The sequence below is a fragment of the Geotrypetes seraphini genome, chromosome 2 (assembly GCF_902459505.1).
Source record: "Geotrypetes seraphini chromosome 2, aGeoSer1.1, whole genome shotgun sequence".
Lineage (NCBI taxonomy): Eukaryota > Metazoa > Chordata > Amphibia > Gymnophiona > Dermophiidae > Geotrypetes > Geotrypetes seraphini.
In genome coordinates, this window is record NC_047085.1 from 144,286,881 (window position 1) to 144,304,344 (window position 17,464).

The 17,464-nt window shown below is 42.0% G+C and overlaps 1 protein-coding gene across 4 annotated transcripts in view; it reads right to left on the minus strand.

Annotated features, from left to right (window-relative positions):
- The window catches only part of ENOSF1 (enolase superfamily member 1), a 76,915-nt gene that overhangs the window by 44,327 nt on the left and 15,124 nt on the right, over positions 1-17,464 (minus strand). For 3 of the 4 annotated variants that reach the window (XM_033934964.1, XM_033934966.1, XM_033934967.1), the window contains 5 exons: positions 15,248-15,363; positions 9,757-9,843; positions 6,457-6,483; positions 4,476-4,548; positions 1,429-1,467 (listed from right to left, as the gene is read on the minus strand). In XM_033934964.1, the coding sequence (XP_033790855.1) occupies positions 1,429-1,467; positions 4,476-4,548; positions 6,457-6,483; positions 9,757-9,843; positions 15,248-15,363 (342 nt within the window). The remainder of the gene's footprint in view (positions 1-1,428; positions 1,468-4,475; positions 4,549-6,456; positions 6,484-9,756; positions 9,844-15,247; positions 15,364-17,464) is intronic. The other variant, XM_033934965.1, reaches the window with a different exon arrangement.

Genomic DNA, 17,464 nt, shown 5'->3' on the forward strand with positions numbered 1-17,464 from the left:
TGTGTATGAACTATCTACAGGCAATGTACGAGCACATATATTGCGTTTCGCTAGCTCTGTTCCTGTTTTTGCTTTAAAGCATTATACGGACTTGCCCCTAAATACATTACTGACTTTTTCTCCTTCTCAGCCAACAGACACAAGAGAAGCTCACATTCCAACTTCGTTTCCCCCCAGTGAGAGGTTGCAAACTGAAAAAACACCATGAACACCTTCTCTCACACCAAGCAGCATCATGGGGTAAAGACCTTGAACAATTAATTTCGCCCACTACTTATGAGAAATTTAGGAAACGTCTAAAAACACACCTGTTCCTAAAGCATCTAGACAACTGATCCACTCATCTCTCTCCCCCCAATAGCGATTAACTTGTCCTATTGATCACTTTTTCCTCAACAATGAATTTCCTGTCATATTAATTCTCTTTCTTCTACCCCTCTTGAAGTCAATCAATTTGTACCTTTGCTTAATCTTTTGTAAACCGCAAAGAACTTCATGGTACTGCGGTATATAAGCTGTTATTATTATTATTATTGTGTAATTTAACGATTGCCTTTAATTTCTGATTTGCCTTCATATATTTAACCCCGTTACCTTTGGGTCTGCTCTTTCTTTTTGGCTGAGAACCTCCTCTACTCTCTTTGCAGGTAGCAAAATGTATTTTTGCTGTCCATTCACTAAATACCAGTACACCATTCCAGCACATTACACTAGAAAGGAGTACTGTTCATGCTTAAAATTACAGCACTGCTCAGACTTCTAAATTTATGGGGAAAAATTTGGGCAAATGGCAGTTTTTAGGTTCTACGTAGTTAATTTAACTGAGCCACTTAAAGGAATGAGCTAAAAATGCTCACTGGAATCCTGCTAATGTTTGAAACTATGGAAGGCAAACCAACCAAAGCAAGTCAGGGCAAGGGGGTGGAATAGACGGCAGTCTGAGGCACAGTTCAACATGTAATGCAATACACAAATTCTATTAACTGACAGTGAACAAAATTAGGAAAAATAAAACACTTGTGAAATTAAAGCAACAAGTGAACTTAATGCTCTCAAAACTTGTCTTTAATTATTGCAATTTAACTTTTAAGCTGTGGCTGCTTAACAAAGTTACATAGCAACAGAGAAAAATGAAGGCAGATAAAGACCAAATGGCCTATCCAGTCTGCCCATCCATGCCATCTGCTATTTACTATCCCTTCCTCTCCCTTATACATCCCTATGTTCTCGTCTCAAGCTTTCTTGAAATCAGATACAGTCGTGATCTCCACCACATCCGCTGGAGGCCATTCCATGAATTACCCTAGCTGAAACTGTAGTAACAAAAATTTTTTTGGCACAAAACAGAAATGAGATCATTTTCTTTAGCTAAACATTTCCTTATGTAGTTTTCTAGCAGAAAGTGGAAAATTATATTTAATACTGTACCTCTTTCCTTTTGGCCAAGTTTACCATGCTTCAGCATATCTGCAAAAGAAAGAACTTGTTAAGCTATACCCTTATGTAAAAAAAACCAAACAAACCATAAAGGGAGTAATTCTAGAAAGAGCTGTGTTAATGATATTTCAGCTATTGGCTTTCATAAGCAGCCACTTCTGTCAATAAATGACCTCTTAAAGAATACTTTGCTGGCGAACATATGGATAGAGGTTGGCTGGAACCAGTGGTGTAGTGGGGGAAGTAGGCACCTGAGCCGGTGGTGCCCAGCATTGCTGCGCTGTGCACCCCCCAAATACTTCTTCACATCTTCACCAGCAGCAAGCAGCATCTCCTATATACTGCTTGCACCAGCCTCAGCTCTCCCTCTGACATCACTTCCCGGTCCCGCAACCAGGAAGTGATGTCAGAAGGAAAGCCGAGGCTGATGCAAGTAACAGGAAGGAAATGCTGCTTGCTGTCAATGAAGATCTGAAGAGGTGGGTGGGTGAAGAGGTGCCCAGAGTAGTCCACCCAGCTCTCTACGTCACTGGCTGGAACATAGGCAGAGCACATAGGTGAATAGATAAATCACAGAATGCTATATTTATGCATGTATGTACTAACATCTAGGTATGAGCATTTATACCAGCTAATGTATGTGTATTTTTGGCACTTGTGCTACAGTAGTATTCTATAAAGAAAAGTGTATACTTTTGTTAATAGAAGAGGCTTCAAGTAGGTGCTATATTCAAATATATTTATTGAGCTCAACAAAAGCATAATATACAGCAAGAATACATAAGCTCAACATTTTAAGAAACAGAACCCATCCCTACATAAAACCCCATCTCAACACAACCCATCCCAAAATAAGAACCCCCCCCCCCAGGGTCCTCCTTCCAAGCACATCTCAATTAAAAAAACAAACAAACATAGGTGCTATAACTAGTACATTTTGAAGACAACCTGTTATAGAATTACCTTCAAAAGGTGTTGTCGGGCTTTTCTTTTTAAAACTATCCTTTGCTAATTTTACTTTAAACAGATTTCATTAGACCCTAGTAAATATGGTCTCCCAGATCTACCGCCATCTCTTTTCACAGAGGGTAAGCACTACAGGGGTTTCTCTAGCATTCAGCTTCCTAAAGAACTGTTTCAAATATTATTTGTTCACTGATCCCTTAGAGCAGGGGTGTCAAACTCAAATCACAAAGGGGGCTGAAATCTAAAACACAGGCTAAGTTGCAGGCCAAATTTTTTATTAAGATACTTACCCCCTCCTTTACTAACACACAGCGTGGGCCCCAGCACCGGCGGAAACTGCTCTGACTCTCACAGGACTTCTGAGTGTCGAATCAATCACGCCAGCACCAAAACCCACGCTACGCACCAACAAAAGAGGGTGTTAGCCTTAGTAGAAGTACATGAATACAACCTCTCCAACCCCACGCTGGCTATGTGTTACATACAAAATAAATAAAAAAGACTTTTCCTCTCTCTTTTAGGTCCTAGTTCATGCTTGCTGTCTAACACCAGCTCTGACAGGATACACATTTCAAATCCGACATATTGTAATCACAAAATAGAAAATAAAATTATTTTTTCTATCTTTTGTTGTCTAGTCATTTTGCTTTTGGTCCCAGTTTCTCTTTCTGATTTTGTCTATCTTCTAATTCTCTTTCCAGTGTCTACTGTCAATTTTTTTTCTCTTCTTCTTTCTTGCTTCAGTCCTTGTCTCCAACATATTGATTTTTCACTTTCAACTTTTCTCCGTTTTTCTTTTCTGCCTCTGTCCACTCAAATCTCACCCTCTTTCTCATCCTTCTCCTTCTTTTTAAATTTTCAGCTATCTATCAATTTTCCATCTTCTCTTATTCTGTAGCTCTCCCATTTCCCTCCTTTCCCAGCCTCCTATTTCCTTCTATCTCTCCTCCTCTCTCCTTTTGGTCCAACATTTTGCTCCCTCTCTTTTCTGTTGTTCTTCTCCCTTCCACCCTTGAGGCTGAACAATAAAATGGGAAAAAAAAGAAAGAGAGATGCTGAATTTCTCTCTCCTTTCCACTCTCAGGCCTAATATTTCTCCCTCCCTCCCTTCCATCTCCAGATCCAACTTCTCTCCCTTTCTCTGCCCCCCATCCCATCTCTCCCCCTGCCTGCCTCCCTCCTTCCCCCCAGGTCCACCATTTCTCCCTCTCTCTTCCCAACAGTTCTTCCTTCAAGTATCTCTTTCCCTTTTCCTCCATACCACCCCAGGTCCAACCGGACCCTCTCTCCTCACAGCCCAACATGCCTTTCCCTCCAGCACCAGTCCCAATCTCCTCACAGCCCAGCATGTGTTTCCTCACATGCCGGTCCCAATCTCCTCACAGCCCAGCATGTGTTCCCCTACGCGCCGGTCTGATGTCGCTGCCAAGCTGAAAAACCTGCCTCGGCAATTCAGCAATGTTGTACATGGCTCCCCCTTCTGCTTTTTGCCTGCCGCGGTCTGTCTCCAATGATGCTCAACTTCCTGTTTCCACCCAGGTGGACCACGGCAGACAGAAAGCAAGAAGGGGAGCCACGGGCAACACCGCCAAATCACTGCGAAGGCTGGCAGACTTTCCAGCGTGATGGCGACATCACACCGGCACGGGAAGAAGACACGCTGGATTGTGAGAAGGGGAAGTTCGGGGAGCATTGCTGCGGGCCACATAAAAAGGCCAGGCGGGCCGGAATTGGCCCACAGGCCTTGTGTTTCACACATGTGCCTTAGAAACTGTGTCTGAATTCAAGAGGGCCTGGGATAAGTACATGGGATCTCTCAGAAAGAGCAAGATATAATGGTTACTGCGGATGGGAAGACTAGGTGAGGCATTTGGCCTTTATCTGCCGTCATGTTTCTAAGCATAAGAACCATCTACTAGCTTTCTATCGAGCATGGCATGAATAAGTAGTGCTACGCCACTACCAACAACTATTGTGAGCAACAGGAGAATATGCCATGAATCAAATCCAGATTTCCTATTTGGATATACAAAGCACTATTATAAGAAATTCAGTATCAGAGTACAGCTTACCATATGCTTCTTCTTCAGTCAAGGCATCTGTAATGTATCGGAAATCTATGCAGGATAACAACTTTTGGGGATCCTAGTAAAGTAATATTTAGTATTTAGAGAAAAAGTGTATGTTGAAAGTCACTAATATTGGGAAGCCCATCAAAGCCTGTTCGTTATTTCAACGGCCTAGTTAAAACAACTAAACTTGAACCTTAAACTCTTTCTTCTCAGTGAGAAGATAAATGGCATAGAGAGGATAATCTATGGAGAAGGCAGGTTAGTTATGAAATTCCCCGATGATCCTTCCTTTCAAGAGCACTATATACCATTGACCCCTACACAGTCATAAATAGGCATAACCTTGTTAGGAGGACTGACTTAGCATGATGGAAAATTCTCATCTCTATATCAGAACAGTCATAGTTAGTTATAATAATACACATTTTGAAGTTGAAAGAGGAAAAAGAATGCATGGCATAAAATGGCATTTTTTTCTCTTTTAAATAGATACCATACAATCAGACACTAGAAAACTCCCTTGATATGCTGAGGAAAAAAATTAATCTGTAAAGCATTTCCACTCTTCTTTATAGTTTATTTAAAACTTTCTATATCGCTGTGACAGGCAGAATAAAGTGGTGTATTATCTAAAATTAGAAAAATAGGAAAGGAACTCCAATGATAATGTGCTCCTGAAAGAGGTGGTGGAGAGGAAAACAGTGAGAGTTCAAAAAAGCGTGGGATGAACACAGAGGATCTAGAATCAGAAAATAATAGTAAATAGTGAAAAACTAAGGCCAATACTGGGCAGACTTGCACGGTCTGTGTCTGTATATGGCCATTTGGTTGAGAATTGGTTGGGGAGGGCTTCAATGGCTGGGATGGAGTAGATGGGCTGGAGTGAGCTTTGATGGAGACTTCAGTAGTTGGAACCTAGCACAGTACCGGGCAGAGCTTTGGATTCTTGCCCAGAAATAGCTAAGAAAAAAAAAAATTTTTTTTTAGATTGAATTAGGTTGGGCAGACTGGATGGACCATTCAGGTCTTTATCTGCCGTCATCTACTATGTTACTATGATAAAAGGACAATAGTGCATACACTCAGAAAGCTAACATAGGAAAGGGAGAGGGAAACAGGAGAGGAAAGTTAGGGACAATAAGGATGAGGGAATAAGATTGTTGGGTTCAAAACAGTCACAGTCTTGCTCAGATTTTGTTGCCATAAACTCGTTTAAATAGTCGTGTTTAAAATCTGCCTTAAGGGGGGGAAAGTGATGTCGTGGGCATGGCAGGATGCTTCTGAAAGGAGCTCTGATGGATCCGCAGTAATTAATTGATTTAAGCCCACGGCTTTTTCCAAGTGGAACAAAAGTTGTAATATTTTAGGGTTAGAACCTAGATTCTCTTCTTGGAAGGGAGGTAGTAAATTTAAAAAGGTTTAAAATAAAGGACAGAAAGAAATGGTCTACAGTTTTAGATACTCTTTAACATATAAGCAGACAAAATGTGAGGTTAAGATTTATACCTAGAAAAGCTCAGCATTTTTGGTTTTCTTTATAGTATGTTTGATATCCCACCAATGCAAAAGGTCTAGGCGGCTTACAATTTAAAAACAAATAACAGAAGAACGGAACGCTATAAAATTATAGTAAAGTCTACTTTCATATGTAACCAATCATACATAAATCCAAGAGTCAATCATACATAAAATCCAATTGTGTCATCTTATTCAGATCAGTCTTCCCGAAGGGAACAATTAAAAGCCATATTTTAAAAAATGCATTTTTAAAAGAGACTTAAATTTGGGAAAAGATTGTTCCATCCTGATTAGTATAAATATCTAGTAACTATTAAACACTCTGAAAAAGGGTAATTTTTGACAGGTACTCCTACAAGTAATGGAGATCCTTTCTGTAACTTCTGTAAATAAAAAAGTGGGCAGTTAAAATGAAACAAAACAACAAAAATCCCACCCCAAAAAATGCTTTAAAATTTCTTACCATGTCAACTAGTAACTTCCATAAAGGCTGGGGGTGGGGAAAGAAAAAGAAACACAAGATTTACAAAGAATATACATTAAAAATAAAAATGTATTCAGAGATTGAAATAAGAATTTCTGGCAAGGTGGCAACAGATCCTTTGAGCCCCTTCTTAACTCATTTTAGGACAACAAATTGTCACACTGAATGGAGCATCAGAGCTGCCGAAAGCCTCTTGATAAGAGACTGGCAGTATATTACATTGGTTGCACAGTGAAGCCATCCTGAACAGAATTAGCTTCAAGTTCCAAGCCCACAGCTAAGTGCTAATGAGAAGCACACAGATATCTGTATTCCTGTGTCTTACAACAAATCTTACAGTTAGTGTTTTATGTGATGACCTGTGGAATAATATTTGAGGATGTTCTGTAAGGTTAATTCGGGAATAATTCTATAAAGCAGTGGTCTTTGAATGCACAAAATTACACGTCATTTCTGCAGTACCACTTTCATCGTGCAGTATGGGAAAAAACGTCCACAACTGTTGCACAACGCCATAATGGGTTCTGTAAGAGTGTGGGGGCTCCATGTTCTGCACTGTTTTTAGGTATTATGTATGTGGATATACTGCAAACCTAGGAATTAGACTATATAAAAATTTAAAAAATAAATAAATGTTAATTCTTGAAGGGGGGAAGGGAATGAGCCTAATTCGGTTTATAAGCACTGTGTACTCATTGTTTGCATATTCGAAGGTTGCACACATTGGTTCAACACCTCTCCTGGTCTCGGTAGCCCTGTAATATCGCTTTCCTGGAATGTGCATATGCATGAGGTACGAATGTCCTGAAGGCAACAGAAGAGCCGAATAAACTGCGAGCTAAACTTCCTCGGGACAGACTTACATGGGTCTGCTCCCCGCTATCCTTCTGAAGGGCGATTTAACCCTTTCAGCGCCTGCTTGCTTAAGGTCACATTGTTGCAGCGGTAGTAGTGGATGATGATGAGGCCCTGAAGTGACACGTCGTCGACCCTCTGCAGATTTGGTGGCTACGCCTACGCCTCTTGACAGACGAGCCTCCTTGCTCTGCCCTTCAGGTGCGAGGGTCAGTGCATGCTCGCTTCCGAGACAGAGCAAACCGATACTTCCTGAAGAGTGGCCGTAATCTTTTATGAATTCAGATTGCAGATGTGGTAAAGGATTCCTATAAATTTCAGAAAAGTGTTGCGGCCCCCCTCATGGACAGTAGTGTCAGATATGCCTTGCTTTAATATAATAATATGGTTGCCATGCTATGTTAGCACGCTTGTAATACTATATCTCATCACACCATGTTTGTTATGTTATGTTTTACCATGCTTTATTAACTATTCCCTCTTTTACTAAACTGCGATAGCGGTTATTAGTGTAGGGAGCCGCGCTGAATGCTCCGTGCTGCTCCCGATGCTTATGAATTCCTGATTTGCCATCTCTGTCAGACAATGTCCTGCCATGTCATGTTTGCCATCATCTTGTATAAGTGCTCTTTAATATGTAGGTAAACTTGTAACCCATTCTGAGCTCTCCTGGGAGGACGGGATAAAAAACCAAATAAAATAAATAAATAACAAAAAATAAAACAACATCCTTCAAAATGTTGTCATATAAGACTGACATTAAACATATTCACTCTCAAGCTGACTGTGTGGCTGGTTTCGTGAAATAGCTAATATTTATTACTTGTTTGTTGATGATTTCAATGTCACGTTTTTTGCTTCTCCCCTATCAATTCTAGTTGGTTTTTTTTTTTTGTTTTTTTAATCAAGCTTCTATCTGGAATTCTATTCCTAGACAAATTAAAATTACCATGGAGGAAGGCACTGAAAAAAAAAAACCCTTGACCCTTGCTCCCACATGATTCTTCAGGGAGGAACACAGCCGACCTCTATCAAACCTCCTGACCAGTCGTGGGGTCAAATCAGCCTGCGCAGATGCGCCTGACTCTGTAGGGGCAAGCACCACTCCCAGAGAACCTATTCCTGAGCTCCAAGTGTTAGAGCAGGCCAGCCAGCAAATGCTTTCTTTAAAAGTGTGAGCCTCTTGACTTCAGACTCCAACGTCTGACCCTTCTCACAGGCAGCTGTTCCAGGACTACTGGTAACCTCTTAACACAGGGAAGCCTCAAACAAGAACGGATTAAATCCCAAAAATAAAAAATTTAGAGCAGAACAGATGAAAAGACATCTTCTCAACTCGCTGCCCAGAGAGACAAAGGGGTGGAGAGAAGAAATTGATTGATGTCTTCTGAAAGCAACTTGTGAGTTGAGGTGCTTAACCCATTTGTAAGGAATCATATGCTGTTTGCACAAGAAATATAATAGTGATATTTCAATACCTCCATAATACAAATGCACATAAAGCAGGCTTCTTCCAATATAAAGGATGCTCTCAAACAAGGTCTCACAAGATGAGAGTAAAAGGAGGTAGACTCAGGCATTACTTACAGAAATAGTTCTTTAGAGTGGTAGATGGGGAATTCGCAACCTGGGAAGTGATTACAGAACTAAACAACTGTTGGGGATGGGCAGACTGGATAGAAAGTATGGGACTTCTGTCTTTGCTATGGTTTTGAACTACACTGGTTCTTTTTTTTTTTTAATCACAGAAAATTGGCAAGGTCTTTCATCATAAAGAGCATGCTACGACAATTTTATGTTAGTGAAGTAGTTCCAGTGTAGCACTTAAAAAGTATATAAAATGTAGAAAAACCTTTAACCGTTTTTTTTTTTTAATTTAGGAATTTTATGTTGTGTAGACTTGTTTGCATATTTGTTTCCCGAGAGAGGTGGTGGAGAGTAAAACTGTGACTGAGTTCAAAGAAGCGTGGGATGAACACAGAAGATTTAGAATCAGAAAATAATATTAAAGATTGAACTAGGCCAGTTACTGGGCAGACTTGTACGGTCTGTGTCTGTGTATGGCCGTTTGGAGGAGGATGGGCAGGGGAGGGCTTCAATGGCTGGGAGGGTGTAGATGGGCTGGAGTAAGTCTTAACAGAGATTTCGGCAGTTGGAACCCAAGCACAGTACCGGGTAAAGCTTTGGATTCTCGCCCAGAAATAGCTAAGAAAAAAAAAAAATAAATTATAAATTGAATCAGGTTGGGCAGACTGGATGGACCATTCGGGTCTTTATCTGCCGTCATCTACTATGTTACTATGTTTCTTGAATGTCTTAAGACTAATGTCTATGGATATGTATACATTTAAAATTGTAAGATATGTGATATGTACATAAGTTGTTTAGTAAGTAAATAAACATTTGTTCTTCAAGAATAAGTACCTTTCCCTCTTGTTTTGCCCACAAATCCCACACAGCATTCAGAATGGCTGCCGTAGCCAAATGAACAACTCCTTTTTCTGGACCAATCTGTTAAGAAAAACATTAGCAAGTTAATACAGTGCTTAGTGCATAAGGCTATATATAAAGAAAACATAGAACAGTTCCAGAAAGAAAATTTTTTAATTAAAAACCTGAATCGCTTTAATACACTAAATTAGGACAATGCTTATTCTACACTCAGCTGGGTGGACAAGTACATATAATCAGGGCCGTAGCTAGCTATTGGGCCCTTTTACCAAACTGTGATAAAAAGTGGCCTTAGCGTAGCCTTACACAGGTCATTTCCATGCACTGTGGCCATTTTCACTGCTGAGGTAAAATGGCCGATTTTTCTATTTTCCTTATTAATGGCCTGTGCTAGCATGTAAGCCCCTACCACCACCACCCATTATGTAGGTAGTAAGGGCTCACATGCTAAACACACGCTAATCAGTTAGTGTATGACAATGTAGCTGCGCTAACCAATTAGTGCAGAACATGCCCACTCTCTGCCCCAGCTCTAAAAAATAAAACTTTATTTTTAAGTGCATGGACAGCGTATGTACATCACAAAATTACCACTGATGAATCAGCGTGCCCCAAGGTAAGCCATTTTTGCTGCGTTAAGCACTAATTAGTAATTACTGCAGCAGGGTAAAAGGGCATCTATTTGTGACTGGTGTGGAAGTACAGGGCAAATGAGAAGCTGGGATGTCAGACTTGTGCTCTGTGCACTGGCTTCCCTTGCCAGTGCAATGTAAGCGAGTGGGGCAGCAGCATACCAGGTACCATGCTGCACATGATATGTATTCTTGTAGATACAGATGTTCTGGAGATAATTTATTATACACTGACATATAAAAACATGAAAATCGCTCACATGTTTAAAGACAATAGACTGCTTTCAGTCCAATTCTTTATATGTGAGTTTGCAAACAATTGGATCCCTGAGGAAGGCGTGTACGCCGAAACACAGACCATGTAGAGTCTGGTTGGATTTCCATACCAAGAAGGCAGTGCAGGCAAATCTCTCTCATGCATATTCATTGCGGATATCTAGAAAACCTGGCCTGCCAGTAGATCTCGAGGACCGGACTTGGGCAGCCCTGCTCTAACAGCTAACGCCTTTCTTTGTAATTTCATATCGTTCCTTTCTTTATTTTGTCTTTATCACTCATTTAGAACCTTTGATCCTATATTTGGGACTTTAACACTGATTAAGTAAATAGTTTTCTTTGTAATTAGATTTTTCTTTTTCTTATTGTTATATTATTATTTGTCTTAATCAATATTCTGTACAAGAAGTATATTCTTGATAATTTGTTCAAATACAAATAAATAATAATAATTAAAAAAAAAGTTGAAGGAATTTGTTTGATATTACATTTCCCCCTTGCAGAATCCATTCTGTTTATCCTGTAATTTGCTGAACCCAACAGTCTATAAAATAAAGCCCTTTCCTTAAGCATCATTTATTCCTTCAGGATGGTGATGGTGACTGGCCTATATCTTTCAGATTCCTCCTGTAGGCAAGAGCCATTAGTCAAAATCTGCTAAGTGCTTAACGTGGCCCTATATCAACAGCCTTATGGAACCAACCGAGCTCGGGGCCTTCCAAATCCCAGACAAACTGACGGGGTTTGAAAATCCGTCTGGACTCCCAGACAGGCCTCTAAAAACAGGACATGTCCAGGTTTTCCAGGATGCCCGCTAATCCTACCTCAGACAACATTTAGGAATGCTTAGTACAGAGAGAACTTCATGGATTCACACTGGCTCTGCACGAAAGACATAATATATTATTTCAAACCAAGATGGGTAAAATGCTTTTGACCTTGTTGCAGGAGGGGAGTCAGCAAGTGCTGGGGCTCAGCTAGTGATATGCTGTTCACAGAAATACTAAACAAAAGCACAAACATTCCACAGCAGGGATACAGATAATGGAAAGTAAACCATAGGTGAAATTTCCACAGCTGCACAAACAGCCCTAACATTTTACATTCACAGTTAAATAAAGCCAAACACCTGACAAAATAAAGGGTACAAAATGTAGGCAAACAAAGCAGCAAGACAAAATAAAAAAGACCTGATGGGAAAAAACATACTGAAAATAAAGTTAAAAGCTGTTAAAAGTCTAGCACACTTTGCATGCAAAAGTCCTGCATTTGGAGTTACAGGTCCTCGTCGACTTATGACCTATGCAACTTTTGACGGTTCGACTTTACGACGCATTTCCCCATTCTCCCATCCTAGCCCATACTAACTAGTTTTTACCCCTCAACGCTGGACCACCAGGGAAAAGGTAGGTGGGGAGGAGTAAAAACTACTGTAGTTAAAATAGGCCGACTTACGTCCAGATCAACTTACGTCAGTCGGAACTAATTGCGGTCGTAAGTCGACGAGGACCTGTATTTCCAATGTAAATCGCAGTGGATTTGGATATTGCGATCATATCAAATATTTTAAATAAACTTGAAACTTGATAAACTTGAAAGTGTGCTAAACTTAAATTCATTTTTTTACGTCGTCCCTTAGTGCTCATTTTTCATGACATTCCAAAACATGAAGTAAAGATTTCAACTTCCATTTAATTCAAAAGAACTAAATAGAAATTTAAAACAAAGCACATCTTGAAATCTGGAAATCTAAAGAGACACCAATAATAATAATAATAATAATTTATTTCTTATATACCGCTATACTGTGAAGTTCGAAACGGTTTACAATAAAGATACGTTTAGTCAGTACATGGGATGCAAGTGGTTTACATTAAAGATTCACCTCTCCCCTTCCCCATCAAGCATAACTTCTGCTGTGGGACTCCTGAGCCAAAGACCCTCCACCCCATGGATGGGCAGACTGGATAGGCCATATGATCTCTATCTGCCATTTTTTTTTTTTCTGTTTCTATCCCTACCTACTAACCATTTATGACCAGCCTTAAAGGTCCCACAATAGTCACCACATAAGGCTAGATGCACTAAATTCAGCGATTGTCGCTAAACCTGTTTTCATAGCTTTAACGACAATTGCTTTTACCGACCCGATTCACAAAACGGTTCACCGTGTGTTTTTCCCTTCGATCGCCCATTTTCCAATCCGGCTAAGCAAATTAGCTATAACCCCATGCAAAGTAGCCAAGCAATTGATAAACTAACATTGCCTGGCTATTCCCCAAAAAATCCTGGGGTTTTAGCGATCGGAAAAACAGGTCTAGTAACTGTGTTACCGATAGGTCTGCCTGTTTTATTTTTTCAATGCTACAGATATTTTGTGCCATACAAAATATTTGTCCCATAAAAAAAAGAAATAAGTCCCCCACCGCCGATGACAGCCCTCCCCGATGAATGCAGCACCGGGAATCCCTCCCCCCCCCAGAGAGAAAATTGGCAGGAGGGATGCCCACTCCCTCCTGCAAATGGAATCCCCCCCCGAACCAGTGTTTTTCAACCTTTTTACACCTATGGACCGGCAGAAATAAAAGAATTATTCTGTGGACCGGCATCGGTCCGTGGACCGGCAGTTGAAGAACACTGGGCTAAGTCGTGGGCCAGACCCCGCCCATCTCTACCCAATCTCCACCCCAGGCCCCGCCCCCATAATAGTACTAATTGCACCTTGCACGTCCCATGCCTCATCTGGAAGCCTTCCCCTCTGATGTTGCAACGTCAGAGAGAAGGCTTCCGGTTCAGGCGCAGGAGCCACTGCCCATGGCTTTGTGCACTGAATCAGTTAGGAAGAGGGAGCTGGTTCGAAGATAATGCCGCATCGATCGCACCGTGGACCGGCGGTTGAAGAACACTGTTTTGGGACAGATGCATTTGCTGGCCCATGGACCGGTGGTTGAAGAACACTGCTCTACACTTCCCCCTGAAAAAAAAAAGGCAGGAGGGATGGCCACTCCCTCCTGTCACCAGATGCTCCCCTGAATCCCCACCCCCATACCTTGGTAGACGTTGGGAGCTGGAGGGAAATATGGTCTCTCCAGCTCTGAGGGCCCGTCTGAGGAAAATGACGGGCCTTTCCCTCGCCGGTACACCATGTGATGCATGGGGAGGAGCCAATTGGCTCAGATGCCTTAGGCTCATCCCTGTGCATCACATGGTGCACCGGAGAGGGAAAGGCCCATCATTTTCCACAGGCGGGCTCTCGGAGCTGGAGGGACCGTGCTTCCCTCCAGCTCCCAACGACTACCAAGGTATAGGGGTGGGGATGGTGGGAGGGTTGAGTGGGCATCCCTCCTGCCTTTTTGGGGGGAAGGGGAGGGGATAGTTAGGATTGGGGGGCTCCATTGGCAGGAGGAAGTGGGCACCTCTCTTGCCTTTTTTTCTGGGGGGAAGGTAGGGTATGGTTGGGGGGAGGGAGTCCAGGACTGGATGGAGGTATGGCACAGGGGTATTCGGCCAGGCAGGAGCGAGTAGGCATCCCTCCTGCCATTTTTGCTCACATGGGGGGGCTCATTGGGGAGGACCATCAGCACAGGGGAGTTTTCATTTCTATTTTTAAATGGGGCAGATTGTGAGTGTGTAATACATGTACAACATCTGTGCCATTATAAAAAAAAGAAGCCCTACAGCAGTGACAGGAGGCTGCTTCCCTTGTCACTGCTGTTAGGCCTCTGAACATGTGTCAAGTTTCAAGTTTTATTTTAATTTGATGAATCACTTATTTAGTTTTACTAAGTGAGGTACAAAATTGATAAAAATATAAACGTATAATTAGACATACAATTTAAAATAATGGGTTAGACAAATAAACTTACAGACCGACTAATACACAAGGTAAGGGACACACAGAAACATGAAGTCAGTCCTCTTTAAGAGAAAAAAAAATCTATTAGTCAGTCAAATCTAAAACAAATCATTGTATTCTCTTTCATGTTTCAACATGTCATCCATTAAAAAAGGTCTATTGGGTGCCATATGCTTGCTGTTTCTTGATACTTATCAACAGAAATAGCTAATTTTATCAGGCTGTTTAGGGAGCAAAGCTGCAGAAGAAATTATAGGTAAGAAGTTAGGGGCGGGGGAAGTTAGTTACCGGTACTTCATTTTGCTTAACTGAATAGCTTATACCTCAGAACAGTGATCTCAAACTCAAACCTTTTACACGGCCACATTTTGGATTTGTAGGTACTTGGAGGGCCTCAGAAAAAAATCGTTAATGTCTTATTAAAGAAATGACAATTTTGTATGAGGTAAACCTCTTTATGGTTTATAAATCTTTCCTTTTGTCTAAGTCTTAATAATAATATTGTCATTTATAGCTAAAGAAACATATGATCAAGAAACTGTTTTATTTTACTTTTGCGATTATGATAAACATACCAAGGGCCTCAAAATAGTACCTGGTGAGCTGCATGTGGCCCCCGGGCCGTAAATTTGAGACCACTGCCTCAGAAGATACAGTGATACCCAGAGACTCAATAAACTATATCTATATCTATATATACCCATCGGAGCTGTCCATCGCTGGTGAGCTGCCTGTAGAATCTTCTAAAATCGCCAACAATCTCTTCAAATTCTCTATCGACTATATGCACAGCGAGAGCCTTCACAGCACATACAACTAGGAAACAAACACAGATTTGTAGTTACTTGTGCACAACAAAACCACACACCCAACATCCCATTCTACAGAGAGTATGTATTTCATAAAAGGAACATCAAAGTCAGAATGTGTACAATTTCCAGCCTATTTTATAAAAGGCCCACTAGAACAGAGTCTCTATACAATTATGTAAATCATTTCATATAACCAAACATTCAGAAAAAGCTGCTTCATGTGTAAGCAATAGCAGTAAATGCCTATTTATGTTCTTTCCTTGTACAAATGCTGGTGATTTAATTTCTCTAAACCGTGCTGAGCTCTATTTTTAAAGAGAAGATGCAGTATATAAGCCTAAGGTTTAAGGCTCCTTATACAAAGCTGCGCTAAGGCCTTAACGCGTACTAAATTGCCACGCGCTAGCCGCTACCGCCTCCTTTTGACCAGGCAGTAGTTTTCGGCTAGCGCGTGCTATAGCACTAGCGCACCTTTGTAAAAGGAGCCCTTAGTTTAGTTTGATAAACTGCGCTTCCTCTATTATCAGCGGTCTCAAACTTGCGGCCCCCCAGGGACTATTTTGCGGCCCGCGGTCTGTCCTCTCCACTTCACAAGTTTTCCTATTGTGGAGAGGACAATCGCGTACAGACCACGACTGTTGTAATTCACTTGCATCTCTCTGGAGGGAATGTTGGCGCTGTGCTTCTCTCAGTCTCAGCCTCCCTCCGCCCGCTTTAACTTGCGTCTCTAGTTGGCATGAATGTCAGTGAGCGGCCGCAGGATTGCGCTGTGCATCTCGCGGTCTCAGCCTCCCTCCGCCCCCTCTCAGCCCGGATCCGGAGCGCACAGCTCACTCTGCCCTGCAGCTCGTCCACAAGCACCGGAACCAAGCAACGAGGCATCCCAGGCTGTGGTGGCGGTTGCAGTGTAGGGCTGTAGGCCTTTGGCAAGTATGTGAAAAATGTGTTTCTTTGGAAATTGCAATTATTTGTCCCACAGAAATTTTTTTTTTTTAACCCCCTATGATTTCTCCTGTGGTGGTGTTTCTTCACATAGGCTTTAATTTATTACAATTGTCTGTCACACAGAAATTTTTTTTACCCCGCCCCCCCCTATGATTTCTCCTGTGGTGATGTTTCTTCACATTGGCCTATGTTAGTGGTCGGCAAACTGCAGCTCGCGAGCTGCATGTGGCTCTTTAGCCTAAAGCAGGAGGTCCCAACATGCTTCCCTTCTCTTCTCTATGCCCTCCCCCAAGTCACCGCCATTGGGGAACAGACTGCCACCACAGCGGGTGAATAGGCTACCACTGCCACCATCGGGGAATAGGCTAACACCGCCGCAGTCGGGGAACAGGCCGGCACCAAGTTCTTAGCTCTCCCTGCTTATCTTCCCCAGCGCGGAGCCGACCAATTCTCGCCACCCGATGTCAATTCTAACGTCGAAGAGGAAGTTCTGGGCCAGCCAATCGCTGCCTGGCTGGCCTGGAACTTCCTCTCTGACGTTAGAATTGACGTTGGGTGGCGAGAATTGGTCAGCCCTGTGCTGTGGAAGATAAGTAGGGAGAGCTAAGACCTCGGCGCTGGCCTGTTCCCCTATTGCGGCGGTGGCGGCCTGTTCCCCAATGGTGGTGGCTTGGGGAGGGCAGGGAGAAATAAAGAAAGAAAGGGGGGGACAGGGAGACAGAAAGAAAGAAGGGAGACGGGACACAGACATAAAGGAGCATGGAGAGAGAAAGACAGAAAGAAAGAAAGGGCATGGAGAAAGAAAAAAAGAAAGAAAGGGGGCACGGAGAGAGAGAAAGACAGACATATAGAAAGAAAGGGGGCATGGAAAGAGAGAGAAAGAAAGAAGGGGGCAGGGTGAAAGAAATAAAAAGTTGGGGGAGAGAAGGAGACAGATGCCAGACCAGGGGAAAGGAAGGAAGGAAGGAGGGAGGGAGGGAGAGAAAGGATAGAAAGAGATGTCAAACCATGGAAATAGGGATGGAAACGTAGATTTTGAAAAGAAAGCAGAAAAATTTAATATTAAGTTAATGCCAAAGATGGATGCAAGGCAGAAAGTGAAGATGGAGAGAAAAAGTCAAAGGACAAGAAGGCCTTGGAAACATAGTTAAAAGCACAGA